The sequence below is a fragment of the Lutra lutra genome, chromosome 1 (genome assembly GCF_902655055.1).
Source record: "Lutra lutra chromosome 1, mLutLut1.2, whole genome shotgun sequence".
Taxonomy (NCBI): Eukaryota; Metazoa; Chordata; class Mammalia; order Carnivora; family Mustelidae; genus Lutra; species Lutra lutra.
Genome location: NC_062278.1, coordinates 212,481,041 through 212,502,392, shown reverse-complemented (window position 1 = coordinate 212,502,392; position 21,352 = coordinate 212,481,041). Strand labels below are relative to the sequence as shown.

The 21,352-nt window shown below is 40.0% G+C and overlaps 1 protein-coding gene across 1 annotated transcript; it reads right to left on the bottom strand.

The window, feature by feature from the left end:
- Positions 1-4,016: 4,016 nt before the first annotated feature.
- LOC125083350 (olfactory receptor 7A10-like) lies at positions 4,017-5,498 on the bottom strand. Its single transcript, XM_047699735.1, has 2 exons — positions 4,594-5,498; positions 4,017-4,038 (listed from the first exon to the last, which is right to left on the bottom strand). The coding sequence occupies exons 1-2, from the start codon at positions 5,496-5,498 to the stop codon at positions 4,017-4,019; spliced, it is 927 nt and encodes a 308-aa protein (XP_047555691.1).
- Between the last annotated feature and the right edge of the window lie 15,854 nt (positions 5,499-21,352).

Below are 21,352 nucleotides of genomic sequence, written 5' to 3'. Positions count from 1 at the left end.
GCATGTTATTTGCTATAGCAAAGAAGGAATAAGATGGCAGGTTGAACAGGGTTGTTAATCAGCTGCCATTAAAATAAAAAGATTGGCCATGATTTACCAGGTGGAACAAATGTAATAACAGCTATCCTCCAATGTTGAGGGAGACAAAAACGTTGGTGTCAGAGAGACTGAAAATACTTACCCTGCTGACTCTGAAGGTGGAGAAAGAGCCAGGAGCCCAGAAATACAGGTGGCCAGCAAGAAAGACTGGAATTGGAAAGGAAACAGATTCTCCCTTGAGTCTCCAGGAATTAATCCTGCAGAAATGTTGCTATTAGCCTGATGATATTCCTTTCAAGCTTCTGACTCCAGAACTGTAGGAGGACATATGTGCTTGATTTAAGCATCTAATGTGGGGATATTTTACAGGAGCAAGCAGAATCTCATATGAACATAGTCAATAAATTATTTGAGGGAACCGAGTTTAAGCCTTCCAATTTGTTCATCAGCTTCCCTTGGATAAGGGCAATTTGCATTTAAATAACCCATATTAAGGGGTGCCTTGGTGGCTCAGTAGTTTAAGGATTTGTCTTTAGCTGAGGTCATGATTTCTGGGTGACCTGGAATTGAGACCCGCCTGGGGCAACCTGATGACCAGAGAGTCTGCTTTTCCCTGTCCCTCTGCCCCTCCCTCCTGCTCACACACTCTCTCTCAAATAAATAAGTGAAATTTTTTTAAAAAGAAGCCACATTAATTAAAAATATTTAAATCTATTTGGAGATATTCTCCCCCATCAGGTGGTTCAATGAATTCCTCAAGGCATAAATGTGCCTGTGGTCTGACTCCAAGGCCTTGAAGCAGTGATATAGGAAAGGAACTCATGGTAAAAATTAAGGTGATCCATTGTAATTTACAATTTTGTGTCTACATTTCTGCATCCTTTTATTTAATGCTGATTCAAACATTTATTCTTTCCAGGGCTATCCTCTTCAAATCTCCCTTATGTTTCTTTTCTGCATAAAAGATGAAATCAGGGATCATCTGTGTGTGTACACATGTGGGGAATGTGCTTATTTGAAAGAAAAATGTGTATAAACACACACTAGATACAACCACTACACTAGAATATTTTCTTTGGAGTATAAGATTAATTTCCATGTATTTCATTCTTTTCTTACAGCATTCATAAGAAATTATGTTCTGTATTCCACCCTGCTTTCAGAAATAAGGAAAAAGACTCAGGGATCTTAAAAATGTTAATATTAGCTAACATAGCAATCACAGTTTACGTAACATTCTTAAATTATACACAAATGGAAACTTGCACTATGTGCTCTTCATTTTCATGATGCTCTTCTAATTCAACAAAACGTATACTTTAAATATGGAGATTATTATGTGTCATTATACCTTGGTAATTGAATTAAGTGGGAAAATGTTTATGATGTAAGGCCAAGAGTAGGATCTAAAGCACTGATAGCTGACTCTTCATTGAAGGTTTGGGAGAGAGCTCTTCTACCAGTGAAGGAAAACAAGTGCTAATTATGGATGTAGGAAAAGTGGGATGAAATTAAAATAATTCACATAAATTCATTTAATTTCTGAATGGAATAATATTTCACCTATAGAAATATAGTAATAAGACAGACAGAAGAACACTACAGCCATATGCATAACATGGATGATCCTTAGAAACACAATGCAGAGATTCACACTTGACTCCAGACCCATGAGGAGCCCAGCAGAGACCAGAAATGCTTCCCAGGATATTCATTTGATCATAAAGGGATTAGTGATGAGGAGAGCAAAGACAAGAGAAATGCAGTTAGAAGCCACCCTCCTTGTAACCTGCAGCCCCTGTTGTATCCCTGGGACATGCAGAGGATGGCATTCCTCCAGGAACTCATGGCTGCCTTAGTGTTGATGTTTCATTACAGACTGACAGCAATCTTAGCTTGATAAGAGTCTGACCTCCAAGAACCTGTAAACCTCACATTCAGTATAAAGAAATTCCTTAGCAACTTACATTACCTCTACCCCCTCCCCCCATAAATTTAAAAGAACAGAATCAGTTACTTCTCACAATCCCAGGGTAGTTCTTTCAGCCCCCGGGTCCTGTCCCCATGCTATAATAAAAGCACCTTTTGTACCAAAAATACCTCCCCACTTCCTTCTTGACCATTGTGATCAGTCAGCCCGCATCATTATGATATCCCATTTGACAAGAACAACCTGTTACAAAACAAGAGCTGGGGACAACAATACAAGTAAACAGATCTGAGACAAGTAGAACATGCACTGTTTTTGTTTGTGGAATATGATCTGACAAATGAGAAGAGCAGTCATGATCGTTCTGACATTCAAGTTTATTTCTGATGACCTTATGAACAAGTGACTATATGTGGGATTCCTTCTTTTTTAAAAAAAGATTTTATTTATTTATTTGACAGACAGAGATCACAAGGAGGTACAGGGGCAGACAGAGAGAGAGTGGGAAGCAGGCTCCCTGCTGAGCAGAGAGCCCGACGTGGGGCTCGATCCCAGGACCCAGAGATCATGACCTGAGCTGAAGGCAGAGGCTTAACCCACTGAGCCACCCAGACACCCCTGTGGGATTCCTTCTAGGTCACTAGGAGAGTTTGAAGGACAAGCATGTTTGTGCAGAAGAACTAGTGACCCTAAACCACATGACTGGCAGGACATCCAGCTCTCCTGGGAAGCATCCTCTGACAATGCAGAGGGAAAACATTTCTGAGCAGGAAGAAGGTATGAAATGGATGATGTTGATACTGTTCATTCACCATCTCCTAGAATTTGTGACAAATATTAGGAGACAAAGAAGAGGTGTGGGGGTGGGATGTTGGGGGAACCAGGTGGTGGGTATTAGAAAGGGCATGGATTGCATGGAGCACTGGGTGTGGTACAAAAACAATGAATACTCTTATGCTGAAAAAAAATAAAAAGAAATTTTGTATAACAATAGAGAGAGTCATGTTAGCAGGTAGCATTGGGGGATTTCAAATAGAAACAGGAAGATAATTTGGTGATAAAATATACAAGATACTAAGCAACCCTTCAGCTCAATGAATAACTGCCCTCAGTTGTGGACACCAAACTTCCATGCTTCAATAAATACGTGTACAGCATGAACTGTGATATATAAAAAAAATAAATAAATAAAGGAAAGTAGGGAAAAAAAGAAATATTTTCTGTAGTAATAAAATAAAGTTTTTGAAATTTTGCATCATCATATTTATGGTTATCCTGACACTAAGAATATACCTGGTCAATCTATTCAAATTTGTCTTTCCGTGTAGACTCCACTGGAAGATACATACTTGCTCATCAGTGTTTGCCGTGGCTCTCGTAGGCTTTCTGGACAGGGAGCTGACTCACAGAATAAAAGCAGGAGACCATTTCAGAAACACAAAAGCATGTTTGTAGAATAAATGCCTGATATTAAGTTTTTGATTTCTGAGGCATACATTTCAAAGGCAGCCAAGTTGAATAAACTCATTGTCAGGTGTGTGTAACAATTACCCTATAAGGAACCAGGTTGCTTTCCCAGCCCCAATAAAGTACCTCTTCAAAAAAGCCCTTGGTAAACTTCAATATTGACACATGGTTGACCCTGCTTTTCTACTTCAGCACCCAAATTCTAATCATATAAAAATCTCCAATAAAGTGTAAACCCACTAACCCCACTCTGGTCATGGACCCTAATAAATGTTGATCCCTTACAGAGGCTCTGTGTCTCCCTCTCAATACATCTCTCCACCACTGAGACCTCCATGAATGGCCTTTGGGCACACTCTGTGCCCTCCAGGATCTGTGGAAAATATGCCTGGTTTTGTTAGAGTTCTTTGATGGGTGTTGCTGAGGTGTGTCTTGCAATCACAGTAAGAATCTAAGGGCTGATTCAGCCAGAGCAGAAGCTCTGGTCAGGGGAGCATCTGTGGGAATGTCCACTAGCACAAGGGTGTGGGGGAGTGCCTGGGCTTTCGTATCCTGAGCATTCCTATCAGCAGCAGGAGACTTAAACAGAACAAAGTACAGTGCACATTATCAGGAGGAGGAATGAGGGTACTGATGTAAAAAGCCTGACAGACTCAAGGTGAAAACTGGGGTTTTGTATTTTCTACAACAAAGTTATGTGAAGAGCTTTGTGGCCAAATGTAGTTACTTCCAAATGAAGAACATAACTCATGACTATTCTTTTGGGAAGTCCAGGGAAAATTTAATTGGCATAGTATAAGTCATTAGAATTAAATTATTTTAAAGATTTCCAACTTGCCCCATGTAAGATACAGAAATTTCTAAGCATTTGTGACCAAGATTGGGGAAAATATTAGGATTATATGAAAATAGACAAACCTGTCTATATATCAGACAGAGCAGAAGCTTAATAAAGTCAGTTACTTAAATGTATGGAGAAGTTGAATTATTCAAGCAAATGGAAATTCCAGGAAGTAAGTAGAAGGAACAGGTTCTACTTCTACAGACTGATCAAAAAATGGCAGTTCCAGCTCTGAGACTGTCAGTCCTGCAATCATGGGCACTTCTTCAACCCAAGAACCATTAGCCTTTACCTCACTGGAACCCCAGTCATTCTTTTCAGAGACTTCTTTATGTCTCTGTTCCTCAGGCTGTAGATGAAGGGGTTCAGCATGGGCGTGACCACCGTGTACATCACTGAGGCCACAGCACTTGCGTGGGAACTCTGGGTAGCTGCAGAGCTAAGGTACACTCCTAGGCTTGTACAATAAAATAAGGAGACAACGGATAGGTGAGATGTACAGGTGGAAAATGCTTTATACTTGCCCTGAGCTGATGATAGTCTATGTATAGAGGAAATGATCTTAGAGTACGAATAAAGGATCCCAGCAAGGGGACCACCACCGAGCACTACAGTTGCAAAATTCATCACCATGTCATTAAGAAAGGTATCAGAACAGGCATGCCCAACTACCTGGTTGAGTTCACAGAAAAATTGGGGGATTTCCATCTCTGTACAAAAGGACAGCTGCAACAACATTAAGCTCTGTAGTGAGGAATTCAGAACACTGATGACCCATGACACCAGAACCAGCAGTCCACAAAGCTGAGGGTTCATGATGACCGTGTAGTGCAAGGGGTGACAGATGGCCATGAAGCGGTCATAGGCCATCACAGTCAGGAGAAAGTCATCCCAGCCTGCAAAGAGTAGGAAAAAGTACATCTGTGTGATGCAGCCTGCAAAGGTTATGACTTTTCTCTCTGTTTGTATATTCACCAGCATCTTGGGGATGGTGGTGGAGGTGAAACAGATGTCTGCAAAGGATAGGTTGGTCAGGAAGTAGTACATGGGAGTGTGGAGGTGGGAATCAGAGCTGATGGCCAGGATGATGAGCAGGTTTCCAACCACAGTGATCAGGTACATAGAGAGGAAAACCCCAAATATGAGGGGCTGCAGTTCTGGGTTCTCTGAAAATCCCAGGAGAAGAAACTCTGAAATTCCTGTATCATTGCCTGCTTCCATGTGGTGGAGGTGACTACAAGGAAAGAAAACAAGAGAACATAAAATTGTTCACATAAATGAGCTTCATTTATTTATTTATTCTTCTTTTTTAACTTTAAATGCCAATTAGTTAACCTACAGTGTAAATTTTGTTTCAAGTGCCAATAGAGTGTCTCAACACTTCCATGCATCATCTAATTCTCATCACGAGTGCCTTCCTTAATCCCCATCATCTATTTCACCCACCCAACCACACCATCTCCTGTCTGGAAAACATCAGTGTGTTCTCTGTAGTTAAGACTCTGTTTGTTTCTTGATTTGCCTCTTTCTCTCTTTTATCCCCAATGCTTATTTCTTTTCTTTTTTTTAATCATTTCTTTCATTTATTTCCAACATAACAGTATTCATTGTTTTTGTACCACACCCAGTGCTCCATGCAATCCGTGCCCTCTCTAATACCCACCCACCTGGTTCCCCCAACCTCCCACCCCCCGACCTCCTCAGACCCTTCAGATTGTTTTTCAGAGTCCATAGTCTCTCATTGTTCACCTCCCCTTCCAATTTCCCTCAACTCCCTTCTCCTAACTCCCCATGTCCTCCATGCTATTTGTTATGTTCCACAAATAAGTGAAACCATATGATAATTGACTCTCTCTGCTTGACTTATTTCACTCAGCATAATCTCTTCCAGTCCCGTCCATGTTGCTACAAAAGTTGGGGATTCATCCTTTCTGATGGAGGCATAATACTCCATAGTGTATATGGACCACATCTTCCTTATCCATTCGTCCATTGAAGGGCATCTTGGTTTTTTCCACAGTTTGGCAACCGTTCCACATATGACTGAAATCATATGACCCTTGTCTTTCTCTGACTGACTTCTTTCGCTTAGCATAATACTCTCTAGTTCCATCCATGTCATTGCAAATGTGCACACACACACACACACACACACACACACACACACACACACCACATCTTCTTCATTCATCTGTTGACTAACAACTGGGCTATTTTCATAGTTTGGCTATTGTAGATTAGATAATGCTGCTAAAATCATCTCAGTGCATGTATCCCTTTGAAATAGTATTTTTGTGTTCTTTGCATAAATACCCCAGCAGTGCAATTGTTGGATGATAGAGTTTGGGGTATTTTTTGGTTTTGTTTGTTTGTTTGTTTGTTTACATTTTGAGGAAACTAGATACTGTTTTCCAGATTGGTGCACAAATTTGCAATCCCAATAGGGCAAGAGTGTTCCTAAACATCATCACCAACAACTGCTGTTTCCTGTGTTGTTGATTTTAACCATTTTGACAGGTGTGAGGTAACACTGCATTATACTTTTAATTAGGGACAAATGAGCATTATTAACAGAATGATAGCTACACTTTATATTTTGCCAACAAGAAATAGATATATATTTTTTGTACAGATCTGATCCCATTTAAGAGAAGATGCCTGACATCTCTGATTAGGAATTCCTGTCCATTCAGTCCTATCTCTAAGAAGACAGGTCTCACAGTTTTTTGTTTGTTTGTTTGTTTTCTTTTCAGTGTAACAGAATTTATTGTTTTTGCACCACACCCTGTGCTCGATGCAATGCGTGCCCTCCATAATACCCAACACCTGACTCTCCCAACCTCTCACACCCTGCCCTTTCAAAACCCTCAAGTTTTTCAGAGCCCATAGTCTCTCATGGTTCACCTCGCCCTCCGATTTCCCTCAACTCCCTACTCCTCTCCATCTCCCCATGTCCTCCATGCTATTTGTTATGCTCCACAAATAAGTGAAACCGTATGATAATTGACTCTCTCTGCTTGACTTATTTCACTCAGCATAATCTCTTCCAGTCCTGTCCATGTTGATACAAAAGTTGGGTATTCATCCTTTCTGATGGAGGCATAATACTCCATAGTGTATATAGACCACATCTTCCTTATCCATTCATCCGTTGAAGGGCATCTTGATTCTTTCCATAGTTTGGCGACCGTGGCCATTGCTGGTATAAACATTGGGGTACAGATGGCCCTTCTTTTCACTCCATCTGTATCTTTGGGGTAAATACCCAGTAGTGCAATGGCAGGGTCATAGGGTAGCTCTATTTTTAATTTCTTGAGGAATCTCCACACTGTTCTCCAAAGTAGCTGGACCAACTTACATTCCCACCAACAGTGTAAGAGGGTTCCCCTTTCTCCACATCACCTCCAACACATGTTGTTTCCTGTCTTGCTAATTTTGGCCATTCTAACTGTTGTAAGGTGGTATCTCTATGTGGTTTTAATTTGAATCTCTCTGATGGCTAGTGACGATGAACATTTTTTCATGTGTCTGATAGCCATTTGTATGTCTTCATTGGAGAAGTGTCTGTTCATATCTTCTGCCCAGTTTTTGATATGATTATCTGTTTTGTGTGTGTTGAGTTTGAGAGTTCTTTATAGATCCTGGATATCAACCTTTTGTCTGTACTGTCATTTGCAAATATCTTCCCCCATTCCGTGGGTTGCCTCTTTGTTTTCCTGACTGTTTCCTTTGCTGTGCAGAAGCTTTTGATCTTGATGAAGTCCCAAAAGTTCATTTTCACTTTTGTTTCCTTTGCCTTTGGAGACATATCTTGAAAGAAGTTGCTGTGGCTGATATTGAAGAGTTTACTGCCTGTTTTCCTCTAGGATTCTGATGGATTCCTGTCTCATGTTGAGGTCTTTCAAACAGGATCCAACAGCACATTAAAAAGATTATCCACCATGACCAGGTGGGATTCATCCCTGGGTTACAAGGATGGTTCAACATTCACAAATCAATTAATGTGATAGAACAAATCAATAAGAGAATAGAGAAGAACCACATGGTCCTCTCAATTGATACAGAAAAAGCATTTGACAAAATCCAGCATCCGTTCCTGATTAAAATGCTTCAAAGTATAGGGATAGAGGGAGCATTCCTGAACTTCATAAAATCTATCTATGAAAGACCCACAGCAAATATCCTCCTCAATGGGAAAAAGCTTGCAGCCTTCCCGTTGAGATCAGCAACACGACAAGGATGCCCACTCTCACCACTCTTGTTCAACATAGTATTAGAAGTCCTAGAAACAGCAATCAGACAACAAAGAGAAATAAAATGTATCCAAATTGGCAAGGAAGAAGTCAAACTCTCTCTCTTCGCAGATGACATGATTCTTTATATGGAAAACCCAAAAGTCTCCACCCCCAAACTACTAGAACTCATACAACAATTCAGTAATGTGCAGGATACAAAGTCAATGTACAGAAATCAGTAGATTTTTTATACACTAACAGTGAAAATACAGAAAGGGACATTACAGAATCAATTCCATTTACTATAGCACCAAGAACCATTAGATACCTGGGAATAAACCTAACCAAAGGGGTAAAGGATCTGTACTCGAGGAACTACAGAACACTCATGAAAGAAGTTGAAGAAGACACAAAAAGATGGAAGACCATTCCATGCTCGTGGATCAGAAGAATAAACATTGTTAAAATGTCTATACTGCCTAGAGCAATCTATACTTTTAATGCCATTCTGATCAACATTCCACCGGTATTTTTCAAAGAGCTGGAGCAAATAATCCAAAAATTTGTATGGAATCAGAAGAGACCCCGAATCACTAAGGAAATGTTGAAAAACAAAAATAAAACTGGCGGCATCACGTTGCCTGTTTCAAGCTTTACTACAAAGCTGTGATCACCAAGACAGCATGGTACTGGCATAAAAACAGACACATAGATCAGCGGAACAGAGTAGAGAGCCCAGATAGGGACCCTCAACTCTATGGTCAAATAATCTTTGACAAAGCAGGAAAGAATATACAGTGGAAAAAAGAGTCTCTTCAATAAATGGTGCTGGGAAAATTGGACAGCTATATGTAGAAGAATGAAACTTGACCATTTTCTTACACTGTACAAGAAGATAAACTAGATTGGATTAAAGGTGTCACAGTTTTAATGAGAAATGCTTTCCTGCATTTGGGGAATATATGTTGAGTACTAACCTCTAGACAAAGACCATAGTGTTCTATGATACAAAAGTCCATACATCCTTTGTGCAAATATATAGTAGTTCACTTGCCAGGTTGTAGGGTAGCTCTATTTTTAACATTTTAAGGAACTTCCATAATGTTTTCCAGAATGTCTGGACCAGTTTACATTCCCACCAAAAATGCAAGAGGGTTCCCCTTTCTCCTCACCTTTAAAATACCTGTTTTTCCCGTGTTTTAATTTTAGCTATTCTGACTGGTGTGAAGTTATATCTTATTATAGTTTTGATGTATATTCCCCTGATGATGAGTGATGTTGAGTATATTTTCATGTATCTGTTAGTCATCTGTTATGTTGTCATGGGAAAAATGTCTTTTCCTGTCTTTGCACATTTCTTAACTTGTTTATTTTTGAGGGGGTGTTGAGCTTAATAAGTTCTTAATAGATTTTGGCTACTAATTCTTTATGAGATATGTCACTTGCAAGTATCTTCTCCAATACTATAGATTGCACTACTGGATATTTATCCAAAGGATAGAAAAATACTTATTTGAAGGGGTACGTGCATCCTAATGTTTATAGCAACATTATCAACAATAGCCTAACTATGGAGAGAGCCCAAATATCCACCAACTGATGAATGGATAAAAAAGAGTTGGTATATATATATATATATATATATATATATATATATATATATACACACACACACACATATATAGTGGAATATTGCTCAGCCAGAGAAAGACAATCACCATATGATTTCACTCATGTGTGGAATATAAGAAACTTGACAAACTAACAGAGTGGGAGGAAAAAAAAACTGTGGTAAAATAGGAAACATTCTTATATATACAGAACAAACTGAGGGGTTTTGGAGGGAGGTGGATGGGGGATGAGTGAAATAGATGATGGGTATTAAGGAAGGCATTTGTGGTAATGAGCACTCAGTGTTTATGGTGGGGTTAAATCACTAAATTCTACACCTAAAACTACTATTGCACTGTATGTTAGCTAATTGGAATTTAAATAAAAACATGGAGGGAAAAAAGTCCTTACAGTCCAATAATGGAGAAAGAATATACATAATAAAATAAAAAATAATATGTAATGTCAGACAGTGACAGGTTCTGTGAAGGAAAAAACAGGTAAGTACAAAACAGAGTGGGTGGGGAGAATGCTATGTTTTAATAGAAATTCAGGAAAACATACCAAGATAGTGACATTTTAACAGAAACTTCCAGAAAGACTAAGCAGGAGGCAGCAGGATATCTGGGGGAGGTGGGTGACCAGCAGGAATAACAGAGCAAAGACCCTGAAGAAGGCACTTACTTCAGCTATGCAAATCTCAAAATGTAGTCAGTGTGGTGAGGGAATGAGCAAGAGGGAGACAGATGAGAGGTGGTGGCAGAGAATGTTGAGGAAGGAAGTGGCCTTCCTGCCATTGATGGGACTTCAAGACACAGGGAGTCCTTACTTCAGTGGTGTTCTTTGCATTTTATTAATTTTGTTCCATAGTATTCTTTGAATAGACATAGATCCCTTCATTATTTCCATCTGTTGGTTAACATTCTGGCATTTAAAGGTCACATGTTGGAGTATATGAACTCAGGTACCATTGTCCTGAGGACTGCTCATGCCCCACAACAATCATTCACACACACACACACACACACACACACACACACACACACACACACACACACGGTGCCTTCTGGCCTCCTGACACTGTGTTACTATCATGCCTTTCTCACCCCCAGCCACAATAATGGTGAAAGGAATGGTATAAGGAAAGCAGTCAAGATCAAATTATCTTCATCCTGAAGAATGTGTAAATGGTACTTAAATTCTAGTTAGTAAGCCTCCCCAAGACAAGGAAACACGTGGTTCCATTTTGATATGATCACACTGTGTCCTGTATTTAAATAAACATAAAAAAGAGATTATGCTGAGTGAAATAAGTCAAGCAGAGAGAGTCAATTATCATATGGTTTCACTTATTTGTGGAGCATAACAAATGGCATGGAGTACAAGGGGAGATGGAGAGGAGAAGGGAGTTGAGGGAAATTGGAGGGGGAGGTGAACCATGAGAGACTATGGACTCTGAAAAACAATGTCAGGGTTTTGAAGGGGCAGGGGGTGGGAGGTTGGGGGAACCAGGTGGTGGGTATTAGAGAGGGTACGGATTGCATGGAGCACTGGGTGTGGTGCAAAAACAATGAATACTGTTACACTGAAAGAAATTTAAAAAAAAAGAAAAAGAAAGGTTCAAAAACACAGGAAAGAAATAGACACAAGGGTCAAAAGAGACCTAATAAGCTCAGGGGGTCCCTGAGAGACTGTGATGAGCAGAAAGCATCCCTGGTCCTGGCAGCATTTCAGCCCCAGTCCACATGCCCTGATGCCCAGAATAATTAACAAAGCAGGAAGATAGCAGTATATCTAAACAAGAAAAGAGTGGTATTTTTATGATGTCAAGACATTTTACTGATTGACTATCCCTCTAGAAAAACAGGCAAAGGGAATAAACCTGCAATTTACAACAGAAAATACATAGTGTAGCACACAATGTAGGACAATAGCAGGGGATTTTTAAAGATGAAATAATAAAAGACTTCCTAATGATTTTAAGTGCAAAAGGTTTGGAATCAGAAAACCAGGTTTTGAACATCAGTTCTACCACATATAAGATGTTTGAACTTGGGAGAGACAACCAATCCATTCCAAATGTGAATGTCCTCACTCAAATAGTGGGGATAGCAGTATCCATCCACCCTGCTGTCTAGGGTGGCAGACAGCATTAGTCACTACATGCAAGAAGCTTACAGTACAGTTCCTCCCTGTGAGTAAATGAGTTATTTTCACCAATGAACAGATTTGGCTGAGTTTTCTCTTATTTTCATAAATGTCACCATTATTTACACACCTCTTGATAATGAAGCATTACAAAGTAAAGCTAGTGAGCATACCCCTTTTTGCATACGAAACACAAAGTTTTTATGTGAATACTCACCTTGATAGAAGATGCTGAGAAATTCGTGTCTCAGGAAATGCTGTTGCAAGGGAATAGTTACCTGCATGAGTCTGGGGCTTTCTATAAATGCAGAACATGCTAAAAAACACCACGTCTTAAAACATTCAGTGCATATGCCTCAGATCTTAACACTCTGTTTTCCTGCTCCCCTCTGCTGAAAACTCCTTTGATATGTTCTAATTTCAGTGGAACCACATTAGGGCCCCCAGTTCCTTCCCCTGTCTCATCCAATGAGTCTTCCATTCCCACCACATATTGTCAACAATGATGCCTGTGTGCTGGGTCCAATGGACACTTCTCTTTTGAGCACACTATATAAATTAATTATAAATGAATCTACCAAGTCTCAGGAGACCTCAGGAAATGTTCTCCAGTTTCATTCTCTCTGGTCCTCTCCTAAATAATTGCTGATCTCTGAGACTCACCTGGGTGGGATCTATGAAATGAAAGTCTCTGTGTGGAGGTCCCAATTCTTCCCTGGATGGTTGATTATGGAGACCAAAGCTCTGTTCCCAGACAGAATGGCAGGAAGCAGTGAAGTATGGGTCCCCCAGCCAGACTTAGGAACACAAAAGCAAAAACCATGTCCTGTCCAGTCCAAGGCTTCACTTGCTGATGTTCTGCAGCAGACAAGATACTTGGAGCTCCCTATGTCTGCTCATTAGGCACTGTTTCCATTGGGACTCCCACCTCAGAGCACTCTGTTCCCCTGTAGCACTGCTGTGGAGAGAACTGATTCTGCTCCTGGGAGACCAGATTAGAAGTCAGGTGAATCCAGTTCTGTATTCCTCTTTCTCATGATCTTACCTGCCTTCCAGAGTTCTAACCTCCTGGCACTTTCCCTTAACTTTGAGATGATATTGAATTTATTTAGTTGAAGGTTTGTTTTACCTTTTATAGCTTTGGGGTGTTAATAAATGAGCGATGTGACCCTTTTCATGTGTGGTTTGGAGAGAAAAGTCTAAGTACTCACCCTAGAGACTAAAACAAATTTTGTGTTTGATTCTCCAAAGTGTGGTCCCCTGAGTTTACATCAAAAATACCTCTGAAAAGGACAATTAGTAGGCAGAATAAAATCACCAAATATTTCCACCTCTTAATCTACAGAATCTGTGGATATGTCTTGGGTCATGGCAAGGGAGAATTGAGGTTGTAAATGGTATTAACATTACTAGTCAGCTGACCCTAGCATAAAGTTATTCTGATTATCCAGGTGGTCCTGATAGATCAAAAGGGTCCTCCAACTGTGGAAGAGGAAGGTAGAAGATTTGGAGTCACATAGAGATTTTAAGATGTTATGTTGCTGACTTTGAAGATAAAGGGAGGGCGCATGAGTCAGGGTTTAAAGGTGGCTCTACAGCCGGAATAGGTGAGAAAACCTCTTCTCCCCAGACCTCCAGAATGAACTCTTCTCTACAGAGAGTGATTTTAGCCCAGGGAGACCTATTTCAGACTTGTGACTTCCAGAACTATCAGAAAATAAACAGATTTGTTTTCAATCAGCAGCATGGTCATTTGTTACAATCATACAACAATCTAATCCAGACATTAATCCAATAACACTTTGTTCAAGGGAAATAATTCAGCTTTGGTTTTATTTATTCAATTCTCTTGGATAAGGATATACCGTGTTGATGTCCTACTTCGAGTAGAAAAAGGAATCTGAGGTCACTTTCCAGTTGTTCAACCCCAGCAGCTGGTACAGAAAATTTCCCATGCCATGAGCCATGCTGACTTGCAGCTATTAACATACAAAAAGTGAATCCTTAAGGTGATTTGTTCTCTCTTAAATCTTTGTGTCAAATTTTTTAAATACTTTAACTTTCACACTAATCTAAATATTCATTATTTTCATTCTTATCCTCTCCCAATTTCTCTAAAGTTTACCTGTGACAAAAAAGATCACCAATAATGGGTCTGTGTGTGTGCATATGAGTGCCCATATGTGAAAAATGCATATTACATACAGCTGCCCATTGAAGATTTTTGTAGGGAACTAAAAAATATGAACACACCATTGTTTATAAGTCATAATATCTCTCTGAAATTAGTTTTTTTATCATTTTTTATTTATTTGCAGCATAACAGTATTCATTGTTTTTGTACCACACCCAGGGCACCATGCAGTCCATGCCCTTTCTACTACCCATCACCTGGTTCCCCCAATCTCCCACCCCCCCAACTCTTCAAACCCTTCAGATTGTTTTTCAGAGTCCATAGTCTCTCATTGTTCACCTCCCCTTCCAATTTCCCCCAACTCCCTTCTCCTAACTCCCCATGTCCTCCATGCTATTTGTGATGCTCCACAAATAAGTGAAACCATATGATAATTGACTCTCTCTGCTTGACTTATTTCACTCAGCAGAATCTCTTCCAGTCCTGTTCATGTTGATACAAAAGTTGGGGATTCATCCTTTCTGATGGAGGCATAATACTCCATAGTGTATATGGACCACATCTTCCTTATCCATTCGACGGTTGAAGGGCATCTTGGTTCTTTCCACAGTTTGGCAACCGTGGCCATTGCTGCTATAAACATTGGGGTACAGATGGCCCTTCTTTTCACTCCATCTGTATCTTTGGGGTAAATACCCAGTAGTGCAATGGCAGGGTCATAGGGAAGTTCTACTTTTAATTTCTTGAGGAATCTCCACACTGTTCTCCAAAGAGGCTGACCAACTTGCATTCCCACCAACAGTGTAAGAGGGTTCCACTTTCTCCACATCCCTCCAACACATGTTGTTTCCTATCTTGCTAATTTTGGCCATTCTCACTGGTGTAAGGTGGTATCTCAAGGTGGTTTTAATTTGAATCTCCCTGAATGGCTAGTGACGATGAACATTTTTTCATGTGTCTGATAGCCATTTGTATGTCTTCATTGGAGAAGTGTCTGTTCATATCTTCTGCCTACTTTTTGATATGATTGTCTGTTTTGTGTGTGTTGAGTTTCAGGTGTTCCTTATAGATCCTGGATATCAATTTTTTGTCTGTACTATCATTTGCAAATATCTTCCCCCATTCCGTGGGTTGCCTCTTTGTTTTCCTGACTGTTTCCTTTGCTGTGCAGAAGCTTTTGATTTTGATGAAGTCCCAAAAGTTTATTTTGGCTTTTGTTACCTTTGCTTTTGGAGACATACCTTGAAAGAAGTTGCTGTGGCTGATATCAAAGAGATTACTGCCTATGCTCTCCTTTAGGATTCTGATGGATTCCTGTCTCATGTTGAGGTCTTTTATCAATTTTGTGTTTATCTTTGTGTACGGTGTAAGAGAATGGTCGTTTCATTCTTGTACATATAGCTGCCCAGTTTTCCCAACACCATTTATTGAAGAGACTGTCTTTTATCCACTGTATATTTTTTCCTGTTTTGTCGATGATTAACTGACCGTAGAGTTGAAGGTCCATATCTGGGCTCTCTACTCTGTTCCACTGGTCTATGTGTCTGTTTTTGTGCCAGTGCCATGCTGTCTTGGTGATCACAGCTTTGTAGTAAAGCTTGAAATCAGGTAACGTGATGCCCCCAGTTTTATTTTTGTTTTTCAACATTTCCTTAGCGATTCGGGGTCTCTACTGGTTCCATACAAATTTTTGGATTATTTGCTCCAGCTCTTTGAAGAATACCGGTGGAATTTTTACTGGAATGGCATTAAAAGTATAGATTGCTCTAGACAGTATAGACATTTTAACAATGTTTATTCTTCCGATCCATGAACATGGAATGGACTTCCATCTCTTTGTGTCTTCTTCAACTTCTTTCATGAGTGTTCTGTAGTTCCTCGAATACAGATCCTTTACCCCTTTGGTTAGGTTTATTCCCAGGTATCTTATGGTTCTTGGTGCTATAGTAAATGGAATCGATTCTCTAATTTCCTTTCTGTATTTTCATTGTTGTGTATAAGAAAGCCACTGTTTTCTGTACATTGACTTTGTATCCTGCCACATTACTGAATTGCTGTAGGAGTTCTAGTAGTTTGGGGGTGGAGTCTTTTGGGTTTTCCATATAAAGAATCATGTCATCTGCAAAGAGAGAGGGTTTGACTTCTTCATTGCCAATTTGGATACATTTTATTTCTCTTTGTTGTCTGATTGCTGTTGCTAGGACTTCTAATACTATGTTGAACAAGAGTGGTGAGAGTGGGCATCCTTGTCGTGTTCCTGATCTCAACGGGAGGCTGCAAGTTTTTTCCCATTGAGAATGATATGTACTGTGGGTCTTTCATAGGTAGATTTTTTGAAGTTCAGGAATGTTCCCTCTATCACTATACTTTGAAGCATTTTAATCAGGAACAGTTGCTGGATTTTGTCAAATGCTTTTTCTGCATCAACTAAGAGGACCATGTGGTTCTTCTCTCTTTTCTTATTAATTTGTTCTATCACATTGATTGATTTGCGAATGTTGAACCATCCTTGTAGCCCAGGAATGAATCCAACCTGGTCATGGTGGATAATCTTTTGAATGTGCTGTTGGATCCTATTTGCTAGGATCTTGTTGAGAATCTTAGCATCCATATTCATCAGTGATATTGGTCTGAAATTCTCCTTTCTGGTAGGGTCTTTGCCTGGTTTGGGGATCAGGGTAATGCTGACTTCATAGAAAGAGTCTGGAAGTTTTCCTTCTGCTTCAATTGTTTGAAATGGCTTCAGGAGAATAGGTGTTATTTCTTCTTTGAAAGTTTGGTAGAATTCCCCAGGGAATCTGTCAGGTCCTGGGCTCTTGTTTTTTGGGAGGTTTTTGATCACTGCTTCAATCTTGTTACTAGATATTGGTCTATTTAGGTTGTCGATTTCTTCCTGGTTCAACTTTGGGAGCTTATAGTTTTCCAGGAATGCATCCATTTCATCTAGGTTGCTTAGCTTATTGGCATATAAATGTTGATAATAACTTCTGATGATTGTTTCTACTTCCTTGGTGTTAGTTGTGATCTCTCCCTTTTCATTCATAATTTTATGAATTTGGGCTTTTGTCTTTTCTTTTGGATTAGTGTGGCCAATGGTTTATTGATCTTATTGATTCTTTCAAAAAACCAGCTGCTAGTTTCATTGATACGTTCTACTGTATCTCTGGTTTCTACCTCATTGATCTCTGCTCTAATCTTGATGATTTCCCTTCTTATGTGTGGAGTTGGTTTGATTTGTTGTTGATTCTCCAGTTCTTTAAGGTGTAGAGATAGCTGGTGTGTTCTGGATTTTTCAATTTTTTTTTTTTGAGGGAGGCTTGGATGGCTATGTATTTCCTCCTTAGGACCGCCTTTACTGTATCCCATAGGTTTTGGACCAAAGTGTCTTCATTCTCATTGGTTTCCATGAATTGTTTCAGTTCTTCTTTGATCTCCTGGTTGATCCAAGCATTCTTAAGCAAGGTGGGCTTTAGCTTCCAGGTGTTTGAGTTCCTTCAGAACTTTTCCTTGTGATTGAGGTCCAGTTTGAAAGCATTGTGATCTGAGAATATGCAGGGAATCATCTTAGTCTTTTGGTATTGGTTGAGTCCTGATTTGTGACCCAGTATGTGGTCTATTCTTGAGAAGGGTCCATGTGCACTTGAGAAGAATGTGTATTCTGTTGTTTTGGGGTGGAATGTTCTGTATATATCTATGAGGTCCATCTGGTCCAATGTGTCATTCAATGCTCTTGTTTCTTTATTGATTTTCTGCTTCAATGACTGTCTATTTCTGAGAGAGGCATGTTAAGATCTCCTACTACTAATGTATTCCTATCAATATGACTCTTTATCTTGATTAACAGTTTTCTTATGTAATTGGCTGCTCCCATATTGGGGGCATAGATATTTACAATTGTTAGATCATCTTGGTGGATAGTCCCTTTAAGAATGATGTGTTGTCCTTCTATATCTCTGACTACAGTCTTTAGTTTAAAATCTAATTTATCTGATATGAGAATCGCTACCCCAGCCTTCTTTTGAGGCCCATTGGCATGAAAGATGCTTCTCCATCCCTTCACTTTCAGTCTGGGTGTATCTTTAAGTTCAAAATGGGTCTCTTGTAGACAACATTGGATGGGTCCTGTCGTTTTATCCAATCTGTAACCCTGTGTCATTTTATGGGCGCATTTAGGCCATTCACATTGAGAGTGATTATTGATAGATATGTGGGGGTTTTTTTGTTTTGTTTTGTTTTTTGTTTTTAATATTTTATTTGTTTATTTCACAGATAGAGATCACAAGTAGGCAGAGAGGCAGGCAGATAGAGAGGAGGAAGCAGGCTCCCCACTGAGAAGAGAGCCCGATGTGAGGCATGGTCCCAGGACCCTGAGATCATGACCTGAGCAGAAGGCAGAGGCCTTAACCCACTGAGCCACTCAGGCGCCCAATAGATACATTTTTATTGACATCGTCTTAACTTTGAAGTCTTTCTTTCTGTAGATTGTCTCTATTTCTGTTCAATGCTAGTCTTAGGATTTTTCCTCTTTTAGAGAACCCCCCTTAATATTTCCTGCAGTGTCGGTTTGGTGGTTGCATAGTCTTTTAAGCCTTGCCGGTCTTGGAAACTCTTTATCTCTCCATCCATTTTGAATGTCAGTCTTGCTGGATAAAGTATTCTTGGCTGCATGTTCTTCTCATTTAGTGCCCTGAATATATCTTGCCAGCCCTTTCTGGCTTGCCAGGTCTCTGTGGACAGGTCTGATGTTATTCTGATGGGCTTTCCTCTGTAAGTATGGAGCCCCTTTGTCCTAGCGGCTTTCAAGAGTTTATACCTACAATTATGATTCCTCAATTTGAGTATCAGGTGCCTTGATGTTTTTCTGGCATCTATAATCTTGGGTGGAGACCGTTCGGCCTCTAGTACATGAACACTGGTTCCATTCGCGAGATTGGGAAAATTTTCATGAAGAACTTGTTCCACTATATCTTCTAGACTTCTTTCTTTCTCCTCCCTTTCAGGGATTCCAATAATTCTGACGTTGGAATGTTTCATGGCATCAATTATTTCCCTGATTCTGTTTTCGTGGCTTCTAAGCTGTTTGTTCCATGCTTCCTCCTCATCGTTTCTCTCTATTTGTTTGTCCTCCAGATCACTAATTCTATCTTCTGTCTCAGTTACCCTAGCTTTGAGAGAATTTAGATTAGATTGGAACTCATTGAGAGCATTGTGAACCTCAGCCCTAGTAGCTTTTAAGTCTGCTCTAACATTGTCAACATCCTGTCTGGTCGCTTTCAGCTCGGCCCTAATCAGTTCCGTTTGGTCATCCATGGCTTTCTCCAACCTAGCTATTGCCTGCATAATTGTTAGCCTGAATCCTCTTTCCGACACATTGTCTATGTTGATAGCTGTTAGCTCTGTTGCAGAAGGTCCATCCTCTGTATTTTTCTTCTGTTGGGCATTCCTCCTCCTAGTCAATTTGGTGAGAGATGACTGAACAGATATAGCTGGTTATATCGACCATGGTGCAGTCTGGTTGCACCCTGGAACACTTCTGAGCAATCAGGATTCCCCACCCAAATGAGAGAAAAGAGAAAAGAAAAAGAAAAAAGAGAGAGAGAGACAGGAAAGAAAGGGAAGATGAAAGAGAAAGTTCAGCCCAAATGGACCCCAAGGTAAGATTTATGAGGTATACAAACAAAAACAGAAAAACAGAAAGACTGATAAAAGTATATAACAATAGAAAAAAATATATATATGCAAATAAAGGAAGAACCTTGTTGAAAAGAATCCCAAGTGTAAGATTTATATACTACCAGGACAAACACAAAAACACAGAAACACTGGTGGAAGAAAAAGATGGGAGAGTGGTAATAAATTCTCAGTGTGGGCGAGGAAGGTTGTTTTGATTCTTCCTGGATGTATCTTGATATCTTTGTTAAAGGACTCAACTTTCCTAGGCTAAAGGGGGATTAAAAATTGGTTTACCTATAGGGGTACTATTGATTGGGGAAAGGGAATTACCTTGAAGTTTAACTCTATATGAATATTAGAAAATAAAAATAAAAAAGGAATAAACTAGACTAAACTAAACTAAAACTTTTAAAAATTTTCAAAAAAAAAGATATGCAAAAGAAAAACACAGGTGTATGTATCAAAAAGTTCAGGTTAGAAGGTTATTATGGGATTTTATGTACTGGACAGATCACTGTGATGGTAAATAGGTTAAAAAATTATCTATATAAAATAAATGAGCCAGAATGGTGGGAACAAATTAAAAATAAAAGTTGTCCTATGAAGTAGTGGTCGTGGTTCTCTTGTAGTCTTTTTTTTTTTTTTCTTTCCTGGTTGGTTTTCTGGGGGAGGGTCCTGCCACGTGGGTTTTCAGTCAATGATGTTCCCTGAGTTAAGTCCTCCAGTCCCCCTCAAGGGGGTGGGCTCTGAGGAAACCGGTTTTTTCAGGCTTTTGTTCTCTGGAGGTTTTTATGTTTGTTCACCTTTTTTTTTTTCCTCTCGCCTTGACCGCTTTTGATGGTTTTTGTAGGTTTAGAGGAATGCAAACTGCACCCTGACCTCCCTCTCAGAGAGAAGCCTCAGTCTGTTCTTCTGTGGGTGTTGCAGAGCCCACATAAATCTCCCCCTTGGCCGCTGGCAGAGCAGGTTCTTAGTCGCGGTCCCTGGGGATGTAGGATCTTCTGCTTGTACCCAAAACCAAAGCAGTGGCAGCTGTTTGTGCAGCTCCAGACCGCCAGAGAGGTTCCAAGCAGTATCACACACTGAGATTTTCCCGCTGGCCGGGGCTGGGAGTGCCTGGTCTTTCTGGGTCTAAGAGCTCCCGGCTTGCGCGCACCTTTTTCAGGGGAGGCTGTGGGTTGAGCTCGCATCTCAGGATCTGAGAATAGGGTGCAGGTCTGAAAGCACCAGGCTGGGCCTTCGAGCACCTCTCTCAGGGGAGAGTTTGGGGCATG